The sequence below is a fragment of the Marmota marmota genome, unplaced genomic scaffold (assembly GCF_001458135.2).
Source record: "Marmota marmota marmota unplaced genomic scaffold, marMar, whole genome shotgun sequence".
Taxonomy (NCBI): domain Eukaryota; kingdom Metazoa; phylum Chordata; class Mammalia; order Rodentia; family Sciuridae; genus Marmota; species Marmota marmota.
In genome coordinates this window covers 61,716,712-61,733,775 of record NW_026000174.1, presented here as the reverse complement: position 1 = coordinate 61,733,775, position 17,064 = coordinate 61,716,712, and the positions used below count along the sequence as shown (strand labels likewise).

The 17,064-nt window shown below is 39.7% G+C and overlaps 1 protein-coding gene and 1 pseudogene across 7 annotated transcripts; both read left to right on the top strand.

The window, feature by feature from the left end:
• The first annotated feature begins 104 nt into the window (after positions 1–104).
• Positions 105–14,648, top strand: Glyat (glycine-N-acyltransferase). 7 transcript variants are annotated; one of them, XM_015477989.2, is made up of 7 exons: positions 114–255; positions 2,977–3,059; positions 3,903–3,998; positions 6,692–6,799; positions 11,576–11,702; positions 13,067–13,238; positions 13,610–14,648. In XM_015477989.2, exons 2-7 carry the CDS (start codon positions 2,997–2,999, stop codon positions 14,010–14,012), a joined length of 969 nt encoding a protein of 322 aa, XP_015333475.1. In that variant the 5' UTR covers positions 114–255; positions 2,977–2,996; the 3' UTR covers positions 14,013–14,648. The 7 variants fall into 7 exon arrangements, with proteins under 7 accessions (XP_015333476.1, XP_015333479.1, XP_015333478.1 ...); XM_048788893.1 differs by lacking the exon at positions 6,692–6,799 and adding an exon at positions 1,870–2,240 and having other exon boundaries at positions 118–255; XM_048788892.1 differs by lacking the exon at positions 2,977–3,059 and adding an exon at positions 1,870–2,240 and having other exon boundaries at positions 132–255.
• LOC107156591 lies at positions 8,687–10,545 on the top strand (annotated as a pseudogene).
• Positions 14,649–17,064: the final 2,416 nt, after the last annotated feature.

Genomic DNA, 17,064 nt, shown 5'->3' with positions numbered 1-17,064 from the left:
CCCCCAGTCTTGCATGACTTTTCAACAAGAAACCCTGACGGGAAATGTTGTTTTCCACTAGAGTTGACATCCAGAAATCTTTGCCAGCTTAGTGCAAGGTCCATGTTACATCTCAGCAATTTTTGGAAGAGACATATCCAAACTCGCTCACTCTTCAAGAGCCCACTGGACTGACTGCATCAGAGGGAGATTTCATCTCTCGGAAGTCTAATCCTAGCTACATCTGAGAAGAACTGTGTAAAGATATCTTTTCAGGTAAGGACTCCTCTCAAAAAGTAGCAGTCATGTAGTATCAACAAGTGTGGATACAGATGTACAATGTGAGAGCTAAAAGCAATTAAGTGGTACTGCATGTGGCAGTCACGCTGAGTGAATCGATTTTAGCTGTTCTTGTCAGATGCAGACAGATGAGTGATTATGTGGCATGAATGGGGTATGCTTTAGTAAGCCTTCTTCCTATCGGTATATATCCCATAAGATCTTGTGTATCTTAAGTATACATGATAATGTTTTTGAGTTTCTTAAAGATATTCTTTGCTTTTTGGGGTTCCTTCCTTTCAAGTGAACCAAATCCAAATGCTAATACAGAGTTATGTTGAGCATATGCCCAAGGAAAAGGAGTAACTTCAACTTGAGAAACATATATCTGGCATTTGTTCTGTAAAGGACAGAATTCTTAGAGGTTTCTGCCCTGATCTAATAAATAAGCGAGTAGAGATTTGGATGACTTTCTAGAAGCAAGTGGGTGAATGGAATATCCAGAGATTGGAGACACCGCAAACATGACCATATTGAATCCTTATGGTTACATTGTAAGGTAGGCAGTTTTCTCCTTGTGACTGGTAAGAAGATTGAGCTTAAAGTCAGAAAGGAAATAAACAGATTGTTAATTTTAATTGCACAACAAACAAATCAGACTTTAAATATTCCCCCTGTAATGTTACTATCACAATCTATATTGTCTTTCAAATTTGTGCTAATACTATATATGTCATACATGAAATATTTTATATCCTAAATTTTCTAATTTTACTTTAACACTCTCCCACACCTATATGTATTATATATTATGCCTGTGTGTATTATTTTAATACCTTAGAATTTCATTGCCCTGCTAAATCATATTTAACACTAACTTCCCCTCTTCTGGACATTGGAATTTTATTTATTATGGGCTCTAAATTCTATTTAGAGCAGTTTTTTTCTTCTAAATTGTTTTCTTTGGATTAATTTCCATATGGGAATGGCAGGGTCAAAGATCCTGAAGTTTGCACACAAGGACATTGACATTACCCATTACCCAGGGCTGTTGGCTCCGGTGAGGGTGACAGGCTTTAGCAGTTTTCAGTGTATCCTATTTAATGAGCATGATGCTCGGTTATTAGTTTGTGTCCACATTTTTGGAGGATGATTCCGAACTGAACAGTTCAAGAAATAGAGTTGCACAACATCCCACAGAGTTAACATGAAATCATACTTTGCATCTTATACTCATGTACTTTTCTACATATTGAGTTGTCCTGAGGGTTATAGTCCTGAGGGTTACGTCCCTGAGGCCTGGGAAGTAGAAGTGAACAGAGAGCAAGCCTGTAGCCACCAACATCTCAGAGCTCGGTGGTGAAGAAATTTGTTGAAAGCTTCTAATCAAAGACCACCTGGAGCACACCTGTCATTTGACAAATTGGGTTTGTTGTCTGTCACAATGAGGAAAAGAGCACATTTTTGGGGAAACGTGGTGCATTCACAGCAAGCATGCAGGAGTGGCTGGAGGTGGGCAACTTTGCAAGGATTCAAGGAAACATGGTTTTGCTGTGGTGTGGATCCTGTCAGAAAGCAAGGCAAATCTAATTAACCATTTTTTTCCTGCAGCAGGAGGAAAGGAATAGGGTGCAGAAGTCATGGTCACATGGTAACTGCGGGGAGGATGTCTGGCTGTTTTTGCTGATAAGGCTGACTTCATGTTTCAAGCATGAGCACGGAGTGGCCTTGGCTTTTAAGTAATTAATTAATTTTTGTCTCACTCTATTTGGGCCACACAGATGCTCCTTTTCTGTGAAAATCTTATGTTTTAAAGGCTGCTCTTTTTTTGCTTTCTTAAATTCATAAGTGACCCAAAGTGAAATAGGGACTATTTTAGATAAATGATCTGGGGAGCAGAAAGCAGCAGAGAGGCAAAGAAGCAAAGTGAATGATAGTTTTCCTCTAACATCGACAGTCAGAAAGGGACTCAGGTCTATCAGGTAAGTTATCTCGACTGTTTAAAAATAAAAATCAGCATCATTTGTTGAAGAGACTATTATTCTATCTCTGTTGAATTTCCTCAACATCTTAACAGTACACATTTTCCCACCCTGTGTATTCTTTTGGAGAGTTTCAATGGCTGTGCCTTTAACTTATCAATCTTTTCTTCTTTACGGTCTAATCCACTGTTGATCACATCCTGCCTAATTTTTATTTTAAATGTAGTGTTTTTTTTATTTCCATAAGATCTCATTTAGCTTCTCACCATTATTATGCATTTCTTTCTCTTCTTAAACACAAGGAGCTAAGTTACTTAATGTCCTTATCTGTTAGTTCTAAGAGCTCTAGGTCTGGTAATGTTTATTTTAATTTTAATTTTTTCAGGTAAGAAAGTCATTTGCAATGACTATCACAAGGGGATGGAGGCAGGTGACTTTTGCAATAGGGGAAAGTTTGAGACCCCGGGTCCCAAGCATCTCCTCTAGACAGGTTTTCGCTGAAGGTTTTATTTCTCCTGATTGTGGAGGAAAGTTATTGCTGACTCTGCTTCTTTGCCTCCCTACTGCTTTCTGTTCCCCCAGATCATTCCTCTAAACCAGTTTCTTCACGTGTTCAATATTTTTTTCATCAGATACTTATTAGTTGATAGAGTTTGTGTTAAATTTTGTTCTGATACACAATTATTGGAGTCAGTCATCAAGAAATAGCTCTGAGACGATGTTGTCGTTGTTTCAGGTGTGAAAATAGCCAGGTCCATGATACTATCTTGGCCAGAAGCAAAAGACCCTCCCTGTTTTTTGAAACTCACACTTGGCCAGGTGTGTGTGTGTGTGTGTGTGTGTGAGTGTATACACACCAAGGATTGAACACAGGGATGCTTAACCACTGAGCCACATCCCCAGCACATTTTATTTTTTATTTTGAGGCAGGGTCTCACTAAGTTGTTTGGGGGCCTCACTAAGTTGCTGAGGCTGCTTTTGAACTTGTGATTCTCTAGCTTCAACTGTCCCAGCCGCTGGAGGAGTTTAGCACTTACTTTCCTGAGCTCCAAATATCACCGTTCCAATATAAAACACAATGACGCATACTTTTTCCATTTTTTTTTTTTAGTTAGAATGTGATGTTCAGGTTACTCTAATTAAATGGAGTAAGTCAGATTTGTAAAAATGCTGGGTTTTTTTACCTAGTAATTTCTACTCTACCAAAACTTTTACTAAATACTTCATGTGTATTCACTCATTTAATCCTCACAAAAATATCTGAGTGAGATAGTGCTATTATCCCCACTACTTTTGAAGAAACCAAGGAATAGAGAGGTTGAGTAACTTTCCCAAGGTTACACAGCTTGTTACTAGAAGGGCCAAGAGAATCACTAATAGAAACTAAAATTTAAAAGATGTGGTATGTATTTTTTTAAATGTGCTTATTACTTTAAAGTGAAACTGGTGAGTAGAATTAATCAAAGGGTAAGAAAAGTAAATGAAAAATTCAGAAAGGGATCCTCAGCTTCCTGCCAGTCTTATCTCCCCTTGGAGTTGGTGAGGACTTCAGGGAGGAGATGATGGAGAAAGACTTGGCCATTAACACTGACCTTGCTACGCTCGTTTCTGGATCTCCTCTAGCTCCTCTCATTCCTGGTTGCTCCTTGGTTCTCTCTCTAGGCTAAGGTGTCCTCCACGATGTTCCCGCTGCAAGGTGCCCAGATGCTGCAGACCCTGGAGAAATCCCTGAGGAAGAGCCTTCCTGAATCCATAAAGGTGACAGTGGTACTGCTGTGGGGAGGAAGGAACAGAAGCGTGATGTGAAAGGGAGGAAAGGAGACCCACATTCACGCTGCACCCATTTGGAGCCAGGCACTGCTTTGTATTTCCTCTCCCTTAAGTTTTATTACCTCTTTACAAGACATTTGCTATTATGTTCATGTTATGGGTAATAAAATGAGGCTCAATGATTTGCCCCATATGCCACCAATAGTGCGTCACAAAGCTATGGCATGAACACAGGTATTCCTGAGCCCAAACACTGCCTTTCATTCTGAGCCAGCTGAAAAATTTCTCCCCTGGATCCTTTTCAAGGAACATTCCTTAACAACATTTGAGATTTGCCCCGAGTTTTCCTCAAAAGTTTAGGTGAGATTGCATGTTAATGTTTAACTTGTTCACTTTAAGAGAACACTTGCCAGGTGAGAGGTTAACCGTCAGAGTCTCTTGGAAATCAGTAACAGGCTGATTTCTCTTTTGACTTGGATTTCTTAATTGCTCTGAACTGAATGTGTATTATTCAGCCATTTGGGCCTGGCTCCCAGTATCTCCCTTAGCCTAGTAAAAATTGATCAGAAATCTTGAATTAAATAAAAACACATACTTATAAATGTTCACTTCCAGAACTATGTAAGAGCAACTTACAAGATCTAGATTCTTGCCCGTGTTTTTCATTAGCAATGAAAGGGGAATGAGCTACTCTAGCAGAGCCTAAGTATAACTTTGTGTGTGTGTGTGAGTGTGTGTGTGTGTGTCTACTTAGAGGAAAATTAATTCTAGATTTGTATTGCTTTATAAGACACTCCTATAAAATACATACATTTTTAGATGGACATCAAATTTCCTCATTTTCCAACAGATTTGTTATTCCCCTCTGACGAAAAGAGAGAAATACTAGCATTTTTATTTGAAGATTATATATGCATTTATTAGAAATCAATTAATGAAACAACTGGTCCTGTTTTTTAATTACCGCCAGAATTATTTCAAATCAACTCATCTAAAAATAATGTTAAAAAGAACCCCTCAAAACGAAAGCCCCCCTTTTTTTGGCAGCCTCTGCTAATAAGAGTCAATATTACCTAATATTCAACTGCCTTTACCTGACCAGCAGGATTATTTTTGTGGAGACTCCATCAGTTAGACAGTCTATGGACACCAGCCTGAGATATTTTCATGAGTGACTATTTTTAAAAATATTCCAGGATAAAAAAATTTATTTAATGCTTTAGGATAGAATTTTGTAATTTAAATTTCTCTATTTCTTGTGGTAGTAGGACTCAACATTTTGTGGAAATGTGTGGTGTTTCCCAGTGGTCTTTTGTTGGAGCAGTGGTGAGATGAGGGGGCTGTCTTGGCTCCTTACTTCTTATGAAGGAATAGCATTCCACTTTGGTTGTATATTAAATAAATACATTCTCCCTGAATGGAAATCAATAATATTTGTATGCCAGGTACTATACATATTAAATAATAATTACATATTAAATAATAATTACATATTAAATAATAAACATTATTAATATAAAATATATAAAATATTAATAATAAATAAGTACAGGTATCAACTCCAAATGACTCAAATTGTACTAGCTGCCTCACTGTGTTCCACTGATTATGTTCTGAGTTCAGTAGGAAAAAAAAAAGTCTAGTTAATTACAACTTAGTTTAACTAATCATTTAATTTTAAATAATTTAGAAATGTTGTATGTCTTCTCTTTTCCTTGGTCTGACATCAGTAGTTCATATGGGTGAACGGCGGCAGCAGGGTAGGATGCTGGTATAGTTTTGGCCATTGTCTGTTCATCACGGGAATCAAGTGTACTGCACCCCTTTGATCTTGGGTCACTAGCCTACTTTCATGCTGATATCTGCTGAACTCTTATCTTCACAACTTTCATGAGGTCTGTGTTGATCTGCTACTGCTTTCTCCAACCTCAGAACTACAAGGACACTTAACTGTTTACAACTTTGCTCTCATTCATCCTGGTCTCTCTCTTTCATCCTCTTTCCCTATAACCTGTACAACATGGCAGGGGTGAGGATCCAAGACGGGATTATGAGAACCCAAAGTCCATTCTCTTGAGCACGAGGTATTGGTACTGTTGGTTGGTGGGAGTTGATTTAACCCTCCAGAGGGCAAAATAGGAAGATTTGTTAAAGAATTTTAAACATGTACGTGACTTTTGAAGCAGAAATTACCCTTTTGGAGAGTCTAGGAAAATGTCAGGTACCCAGGCAAAAATTCCTAGGCAAGCATGTTCCAGGAAGAATTAGGTGTGAAAGCAAAAAATTGAAAACAGGTTAAAAATATGTCTATAATATGTTCAGTGGGCAAAACAACAAGTATCAGTAATTTCATTTTTATAATTGTATGCCTCAGTGTATAAATAGAAGAAAGTTTGGAAAAACACGATACTAAATCCTATAGTAAAGGATGGTTTTCCTAAAGTCATTCATTTTATTTGTGCAAATATTTTTGCTACATGACCTATGATTAATATTTAATGGAAAGAAAAATCTCCTATTAATTGAAGTTAAAAAAAAGTAGAAGATGGAGATTGTTTGACCTAGATTCTCATTTGACTTCCATAATGTCACAATGTATAGTAGTGACCTTTGTCCTGATCAAACAGGACACTCTGCCTTTCCCTTCTGATATCTGACCTCTCTTCCATGGAATCCTGCAGGTTTATGGGACTGTATTTCACATGAACCATGGAAACCCATTCAACCTAAAGGCTTTAGTAGACAAATGGCCTGATTTCAATACGGTGGTTATCCGCCCTCAGGAACAGGTAAGGTGCCAGATGGTCATATTTTCTGTGTGCCTACCACGTATCTGGCAGTGTGTAAAACCTAGAGATACAGAAGTCCATCACGGTGATGTCAAACAAGTCCCCATTCTCAATAATGTTACATCCTGGAGTAAAAGACCGATAAACAGGAAGATTACAACTTAGTGTGAGATACGATGGAACAGAAATAGCTCAAGTAAAAGTTGATTAACTTTTACTATCGAGGCTCCAGGAGGAGGCTTCAGAGTAATGCTAGAGAAGCTTTTGGTTGGAGGTTTCATCTAAACTTGATTTTGTAGGTAAGTATATTTTTGTCAGGCCAAGAATGGAAAGAATATGTTCTCACCAGAGATAATCAAAAGGGTGGGACTATGAAAATATGATAGAACACAATGTGTCAGGTTAACTCAAAGCACTAAGTTTCAATGCTATAGTTTCCATATGCAGCTAAGGGAAAGACCTAAAATTAATAAAACTAAATAGTTAATATAATTCAAAGATAAAAATCCATATGCTTATTTTAAACTTTCCAAAAAATAGGGGATTAGGTGAAGCAAGATGGTGGAACAAGTGTCTCCAGCAACCATCCCCCTCTAGAAACACCCATTTGAATGACTATCCTTGCACAAAAGTACCTTTACCACAGCTAAGCAAACCAGGTGAGAAATCACACTACCTGGCTGTAGCACAATAATAACAAAAGACCACATTGAAGAGGGTGGGAAGAACATTCCATGCCCCCAGCTTCATGGAGTATAGTGTAGAGAGAGCTACTCTCTGCTCAGGGGAAAGAGAGGAGGTAAAGACAAGACTTTGCCTTGGACCCCAATGTGGGACCCATCATCAAAAAATTTTAAAAAATCATAACCACATAGACCTCAACATTCCAAACTCCAGGAACACCTACAGGACTGAGCCTTCAGACTTATCCTGGACCAGGTGACATCTCCCAACACTAGGCTTCAGGCCTGAGTTAGTAGATTTGATCTCCATTCCACACCACTTCCAGGCTGATCTCCATATTGTGACTATTCTGGTAGAAATTGCATCAGATCAGTAAATCACAATGGGTGGTATGGACATTTTAACAGTATTAATCCTGTTCCATAAACGTGAGATATCTTTCCATTTATTTGTGTCTGCATCAATTTATTTTATTGATGTTACAGCTTTCTAGATATGCTTTGTTCCTGAATATTTCTGATGCTATTGTGAATTGAATTGTTTTATTGATTTCATTTTCAGATCGTTTTCTGATGATATGTTTTCAAATAACTTATCTTTGAGTTAACAAATTCTTTCTCCTGATTGGTCAATTCTGCCATGGGTGCTCTCTATTGAATTTTTTCATTTCATTCATTGAATATTTCAGCTCCAGGATTTCTGTGTCATTTTTTTTATTATATCAATTTTACTATTACATTTCTTGTTCTGATCACTTATTGAATTGTTTCTTTGGATTTTTTTGTTTGGTTGTTTTTTTGCTGAGTTTCCTTAAAACAGCTATTTTGAATCCGTAGGTAGTTCATACTGTCCATTTCTTTAGGTCCAATATCTGGCACTTTATTTGGTCTTTGATGTCATGTTTCCCTGATTGGTCTTGATCCTTGATTTTTGTGTTTTTAAAAAAGGAGGGACTTATTCCAGTCTTTGTGGACAGACTTTGAAAAGCCCTTCAATAGTCAGTCCTTTCAGAGGTTCTGGGAAGGTTTTCTGGTGTGATCACGAGCCCAGGATTGCTACAGTAGTCACAGTGCTGAAGCACAAAACCAGGGCCACTGGGCTAATGTGCCACTGCAGAGCTCCAGAAACCCAGGGTCTGCTGTAACCTGCTGTTGCGAGGGGCTGTCCAACACCCAGGGTCACTGAGATTAACCTGGCAGTGTCATGAACAGACGAATGGGTGAAAAGTGTGGTTTATAGGCACCACGTAATACTGTTCAGCCATGAAAGAATCCTATCGCTCACAACAACGTGGATGAACATAAATATAAGTTAAGTAAACTAAACCAGGTACAAACAGACGAATAGCGTACGATCTCACTTTTATATGGAATCTGAAAAAGTTGATCTTACAGGGAGCAGAGAGTAGAATGGCTGTTGCCAGGCATTGAGGTGATTGTTGGGGGGTTGGGGTAGGGTAATGTTGGCCCAAATGATACAAAATTACAGTTGGATAGGAGGGATAAATTTAATAGAGCTGTTGGACAACATGGTGACTACAGTTAATCATTGTTTTTTATTCTCAAAAATAATACGCTTGACTGGACCTAAAGTTTCTCACCACAGGATTGATAACTATGTGAGATAATGCATATGTAAATTAGCTGGATTTAATCACGCCACTTGTATATACACAGTCATGCTTTGCATAATGACTTTCTAGTCAGTGACAGACTTTGTATCTGACAGTGGACGCATAAAATTTTTTAGCCATTTTCATCTGTGTAAACATAATCTACAAGGTTTGCACAGCAAACCCTCTTGACAATGCATTTTTCACAACATATCCCTATTGCTAAGTGATGTGTGATTGTACTTGGAAACATGTTGTACATAAGTACATATAATTTTACCTATAATTTAAAAAAACAATGAAAAGTATTAAAAGAATATAAAATAAAAACAAAAAGAATATGAAAATACAGAGAAGACTGTCAGAACAGCACACAGGTAAGAGATCACACACCCCAGTTTAGGAAGATGGGGAACGTGCCTCCAATCCCCTGCCTCGGATGCTGTCTCCCGGCTTCATGAGTTTCAGTCCTACCCAATAGCCTTGGTGAGGGGACAGAGGCAGATCCGGAGCCACTGCCACCTCGTCAGGAACAAGTTCCAGTTGCGGTTTGTCATCCGATACCTAGCTAGACTCGGATAGCAACTGAGCTGACTAAAAGAGAAACAAATTAGGAAAGTTCAAAAAATAGGCCTTGTACAGCACCTACCTAAAGGAGTTTATGACCCTGGAAGAGAGAGATCAAAAGATCCTGGAGTGTGTGATCTGTACGACGGACCTTGCTTATAGAGACCAGTTAGGCTTCTGCTGTGCATGCACATTACCTGGACTGTGTAGTTGACTGGTTGGTGAGATCCACCCTGTGCCTGTCCTGCATGAAGCCAGTTGACACAGTGCTACTTTCAACCTAGGAGGCTGACTGAGCCAGGGTCTCTCCTCCGACTTCCACTGAGCCATCATTTTGGGTGGTTCTGATCTTTTGTCACTGAGCCCAAAGAATCAGGGATTAGGATTTAAGATCATGCATGAAATTTCCTAAAAATTCCTGGATGGCTACAGATGTTGAGGAAAGTATGTGATATTTTAGGAACTTAGGAGGGAAAAGTACAGTGGTGTTTTCATGTAAAGTCTTGACCCAGTGTTTAAAAATGTAACTGTAGTTGGATCTTGTTATTGCTTCAGTACACAGGATTTTTTTTTAAAGTGTTACAGAAGCTCTGTATGTTTAAATTGTGTGTGTTGAATATTAGAAAACAGAGAGTGGTTATTTTTCCTAAATGAAATACCTTCTCCTCTCCACCCAAATTCTTTTCTGAAGTTACTAGTATTTAGGTCCAAGTTTTATTAAAAACTACATTGACTGGCACATACAAAAGAATAGTTTGAAGCTTATTTGTACAGTTCTTTTTTTCCTATTGAAAATGGAATTCATCGTCTTAGATTTTATTTATTTATTTATTTATTTAGGTCCTGGGGAATTGCACTTTACCACTGAACCACATCCTCAGCCCCCCCCCTTTTTAATAATTTCTTTATTTTCTTTTTGAGAGAGAGAGAGAGAATTTTTTAATATTTATTTTTTAGTTTTCGGTGGACACAACATCTTTGTTTGTATGTGGTGCTGAGGATCGAACCCAGGCCGCACGCATGCCAGGCGAGCGCGCTACGGCTTGAGCCACACCCCAGCTCCCTCAGCCCTTTTTTGTATTTTATTTAGAGATAGGGTCTTGTTGAGTTGCTTAGGGTCTCACTGAGTTACTGAGGCTGGCTTTGAACAAGCAATTCTCCTGTCTCAGCCTCCAGGGGCCTCTAGGATTATAGGTGTGCGCCACTGTGCCCGGCTACGTATAATCTTAAGCAACAAAATTTGTCAGTAATGTCATAGCTGACTCATGAGTGAATTTTTTGTAGCATTTCCAGCTAATTTTTTAAAAGTTTTCTAACTCTACCCTCGTTGTGATAATATTTTCCTCTGTCTCCTTTTTCCAAATAATTTTATCTGTTATTTAATACTTTGAAGGGATCTTTCTAAATATGAAGCTTGTTTGTTTTTCTCAAAATACAATTTTAACTATGGAATTTTTCAAAGAAAGCATTTCCAGTATGATTTTATTACATATGGATGGAAATATTAATTCCATTATCTTTATTAAATTTAATACTGTCATGTTCTTAGTCTGTGAGTTCTGCAAGTATTTGAATTGTATTTTTGCAGCAGAAGTTTTCCTTCATTGCTTCCTTTTCTTTTTTGATCAGAATGATTGGAGTATAGAATAATACTGTCTAAATGGTTGTATATTTGATTTGAAATATCAATGTAACATAAGGGTAGAGAATAATATTGTTCTGGAATTTTTCATCACCAATTGAATATTTGAATCTCTGATCTTGATCTCATGATGTAAATGACTCAGAAATAATTCAATTGCATCAATAAAAAGAGCAATGTTTTGTTACTTAAAAATATCAGACAATGGAACTAGCACTGCCATCACAAATTATAAGGAATGTGTTCTTTCTCCTTTTCCCAATGACAATAGGATATGACAGATGACCTTGATCAATACACCAATACTTACCAAGTCTACTCCAAGGATCCCCAGAACTGTCAAGAATTCCTTGGTTCTCCAGAAGTGATCAATTGGAAGCAGCATTTGCAGATTCAGAGTAAGTGAGAGGAATGGACTCACCACTGTGTCCTGATCAAGTCCTGATCAGCTGACTCACCGCTGTGTCCTGATCAAGTCCCCAAGTGGTTCATACATCTCTCCTTCAAAGAACAGATCCTCACTTACCATCAGTTTTTTGACCCTATCCCTGTAAAGGTGCAAAAAATCCTCAAATATGGGAAAGAATGTGTTTCATTTGGACAACCATAATGTAATTCCTGTTATCAAGAATTTATGGCATCTTTCACAGATAACCCTTAGGCTTACTGGGCTTACTGGGTGTCAGAGCAGAGTTTCACCTCCCAATCCTGAAGTCAGAACAGCAATTCATTGTGCAGTAGAGAATCTCCCAGTATGCCCTCTGGAATCAGGCTGTCTAGCATGGTATCTGCCTAATAGTTTCTGTGACTCTAGCAAAGTGACTTCTCCTCCATAAGATTATATTCTTCACATATAAAAATGAGAGGAATAATGGTATGTACAGCACAGAGCACTAAAAAAAATAAACAAATAAACAAACAAAAAACAAGATTGTGAATAAGAAGAGCTTAGTACAATACCAAGATGTGTCAGTTAATTTTTGCTGCATAAGTAAGCTCCTAAGTAAGTGAATCAACCATCTGAGCTGGGCTTTGCCAGGCAGTTCCTCTGCTGGTCTCTTCTAGGTATATCACACACCCTGAGTTGATGGGAGGTATGGTGGCTTTAGCATGGCCTCTTTTGCGTGTCTGAATGGTGATTCTGGCTGCCTGCCGTGCTGGTTTTGGGCTTTAGTGACCTCATGATAGAAGCACGTGTCTCCTATAAGCCAGCCTAGGCTACTTTTATAATATGGGTCTCCAGATAAACAAGATCAAAAAGAGAGGGAAAGCCCCAAGGGCATGTGCTTTAAGCCTTCTCTGCATTCAATTTGCTCTTTTCATTAGTAGATGCAAGTCACTTATTAAATGTCAGACACAGTGCAGGAGTGAACACTTCCAGGGAACTGATACCAGGAGATGAGCTCAAGTGGTGTTATTACTGAAATAATCCATCACATTGGGAACATGGCTCAGTAGATGTTGGCTATTGTTTTTTTTTTTTTAATAACTCTTCTCTTTGATTATCAAAACTGCATGATTATATAGCCCAGAAAACTTTGTTCCCATCTTGATATCACCACTAGCAATAAAAATAAGTCCATATTTATCTATATAAAACAGGAAGTTTTCAAAAATCCTGAAACTAGATGACCATTCACATGGTGGCAACACCAAGCCCAGGAACATGGTTTTCTGACCCTAAATGTGACATTTCCTACTCCCGTGAAGAGCTTCTCTCGAAGGGATTCTCATCATTACTTCTCCTCATACACCCATCTAGGTTGCCAGTCCAGCCTGAATAAGGCAGTACAAAATCTTGCAGCGACGAAATCTTTGAAAATCGAACGCTCAGAGAACATTCTCTTCATTGCAGCTGAAACCATCAAGAAACTAATCCCTTCCCTGCTGGATACAAAGACTTTATCACCTGGTGATGGCAAGCCCAAGGCCATGTGAGTCTGATAAAATGCCAACTCTCCCTGCTCATTCCTCTGCCTCTAAGCAGGGTCCTGCCTTCTTGCCCTGCTTGCTCTCTTTCCTCGGAACAATCAGTGTTCCATGAAGTGGTAAGCATCGTCTTTTAAAAAAGAGTAACTCAGACTACCTTCCTCCCCACCTAGAGTGAGTGAGTCCTGGGTCTGCTGCTGAACTTGTTCTTGCTCGCTTCCTCCGGCCACGCTGGCCTCCTCTCTGTCCCGGGCACCACAAGCTCTCCATACTCTAGGACTTGCATTCGCTGGGTCCTCTTCTCTGTCTCTCCAGCTTGTTGAGGTAAGAACAAATACACACCTTTATCCTCATGGGCTTTTCTTTCTCTCCATAGCAACCAAGAGAAGTTTAAAATCTCATCCCTGGGTATTCCCCACGCTGCCTTGGTGAATAAATTCTGGCATTTTGGTGGCAATGAGAGAAGCCAGAAATTCATTGAGCGCTGTATCCAGAACTTCCCGAGCTCCTGTTTGCTGGGGCCTGAGGGGAACCCAGTGTCCTGGACATTAATGGACTATACCGGAGAAACGCGAATGGGAGGTACCCTGCCTGAGTACCGTACCCAGGGCCTCGTCTCCTATGCTGTCTATATGCAGGCCCAGGAAATGGCCAAACGTGGGTTTCCTGTTTATTCTCACACAGTCAGGACCAACACAGCTATGCAAAAAATGAGCTACACTCTGCAACATATCCCCATGTCTTGTGCCTGGAACCAGTGGCTCTGTTCGCCCATGTGAAGCTGGCGCTGAACACAACTTGGTGTTGGGTGGGTCTGGAGTGAATGGCAGGAAGAAAGAAATAATACACTGAATCAGCAGTCAGGGCTCCTGTTCGGGCTCCGCAGAAGGAGTGTGAATGGTCAACAGGACTTTCCTGTCCCTGGGCTCAAATCACTCATGGACTTCCCTTAGGTTCCCCAGATAGAAGCAGAAAATGTTGCTGCTGTATTGAACCCCTGTGATTTAACACCACATCCTTCATCAGCTACATAATGTTTCAAATTACTTTTTCTGGAACTCGTAACAAGTGGGTTGGAATATCCTTGATAATATTTTCTGGCCGCTATGACTTATTTCTCTTTCTGTTTATGGCTTTTTCTTCAGTGATCAGCAAGTGGGCTTTCTTCATTAGATCTTTAGAGAGTAGCTTTTCCTCTGTTTGCTGCTTTATAGGTACATTAAATATATGCCACACAAATTATATGGGCTGTTAGGCTAAACACAATGTACATGACATAGCAAGAAGAATTGTTAAGAAAAAAGACTAACTCCTTTAACTTTCCTTCTCCCAGCTCCCACCCCAGGAAAAATGATCCAATGTGGCTTCCCAAACCCACTGAAACTATCGAGTAATAAAGTGATTTTTACCCTTGATTATACAAGTTTATGCAAAGTGGTTCATGATGGGGAGGGAAAGCAGAAAATGGGAAGGCGGATCAAGACCCAGGGAGGTGGACATTTACTGAGAAGAGATAGGAGTGGAGGGATCCCTGCTATCTCTCTTGACCTTGGCCCATTACTACAGGATGGCGGAACTCTATGATGTTCAGGTAATTGTCTTGTGGGAGAGTTCCTGTGGGTGGCAACAACAGGAGAGATATTCTTCTTGGTTGGGACAGGTTTGCTGAGAGTCTCCTTTCTCACCCCTCAAGAGAAATAGCACTCCCCCCCCACAACAACCCACCCCGCACTAGGCAGCAAAGAGAGTTCTGGAATGAGGGTGATCACCTGGATTAAGAACTTATTCCCTCAGGTATACCTAAACCCAAAATTAGTCTTTGACATTGGAGATGATGAAGCCCTACCCCATCTACCCATCTCCAAAATAATGGCTAAGATTTAATTTTCTGGGCAGTCAAGAGGAGACCCAGTTTAGAGCAGGGTTTTTCTGCATTTGCGCAATGGACATTTTGGACTATCTAATATTTGTTGATTGTAGGATGCTAGCTGGATTCCTGACCTCTACCCAAGAGATGCCAATAGCATCCTCCATCTCCCTTTTGGTCACTGAGAACATCTATCTCCACATAATGACAATGTCCCTGGAGGCAAAATTGCCTCTGGTTGAGAAAAGCTGTTTTAGAGAGTAGTTCCCAAACTTAAGAGTGCATCGTAACCACCTGGCGTTGTAGCTGAGGGGAGGCGCTGGTGCACACCCATAGTCCCAGTACTCAGGAGGTTGAGGCAGGAGCCCAAGAGTTCAAGGCCATCCTCTGCAGATAGCGAGACCCATCCACCAACCCCGTCCCTGAAAAAAAAAAAAAATTCCAGGGAAGCTTGTTAAAATGCAAACTGTAGGGCCTCAGCCCCAGATTCTTCTTGGAAAGAACCCCAGAATTTACATTTCTAATGAGTTTCCTGGTGGTGATGATGCTGTCAGTCCAGGGACCATGCTCTGAGAACCACTGGTTTACAAAAAATAGTAGCATATGTCTTATTCCCTGGAACTACAGATGAAAATTCATATCCCACTCTACTTAGTGTATTTTCTGGTGAAAATGTAAATCTGTGTACTATGAAATTATAGCATCTTCTATAAATTTGCCATTTTGATGACAAGAAATATTTCATCATACTGAAGTAGGATCCTTGACTTAAGCCTGGTGAACTTCTAAAGTTTAGTTTTTTGTGCCTTCTTTTCTTCACTATTTTTTCTTTTCTTTGTTCTTTCATCCCTTCCACCCATCTGCTTTTTTGTAGTAGATTAAACCCAGGAGTGCTCTACCGCTGAGCTACATCCCCAGCTCTTTTTATTTTTGATTTTAAGCCAGGGTCTCTGCTATGGTTTAGATGTGGTATCCCCCAAAAGCTCACATGTGAGACATGCAAGAAGGTTGGAGGAGAAATGATTGGGTTATAGTCTTAGCCTAGTTAGTGAGTTGATCCCTGGTGGGATTAACTAAAGTGCTAGGGTGTGGCTGGAGGAGGTGGAAATTGGGGCGTGGCTTTGGTGTATATATTTGTATATATTTGCATCTCTGCTTCCTGATCACCATGATGTGAGCTGCTTCCCTCTGCCACCCTCTCCCGCCATGATGTTCAGTCACACCTAGAGCCCTGAGGAATGGAGCCTGCCTTCTATGGACTAAGACCTCTGAAACCACAAGCCCTCAAATAAACTCTTCCTCCTCTGTAATTGTGCTGGTGGATCCTTCAGTCACAGCGGCGAAAAAGCTGACTAAAACAGTCTCATTAATTTCTGAGGCTGGTCTTAAACTTGTGATCCTCCTGTCCCAGCCTCCTGAAGTCTCTGGGATTACAGGTGTGATCCGCCATGCCTGACTTCTTCCTTCCTTCTGTTAAGGAAAATTATCTGGTCTGGAATTGGCAAGGTCAAAGAGGGCACACATTCTCAGACTTCTTGATTTTCATTTGTAGAGTGTTCTTTCTGCTGACAGCACAAAAATACATACAAATCTTTACAGTATTAATTATGTGCTACTAAATCTGTTCTATGCACTCAGAACACATCAATGTACTAAAAAAAGATTTCTGTTGAGTTTATATTCTATAATCACTTATTGATATATTATGTCCATTAAAAATGAGGTCCAGCTGGTCTTGGTGATGCACACTATAATCCCAGCACCAGGGGAGTCTGAGGCAGGAGAATCATGAGTTCGAAGCCAGCCTCACAGAACTAACATCATCAAAATGGCGATATTACCAAAAGTTCTCTATAGGTTCAATGCAATGCCAATCAAAATCCCAATGGCATTTCTTGTAGAAATAGAGAAAGCAATCATGAAATTCATATGGAAAAATAAAAGACCCAGAATAGCAAAAACAA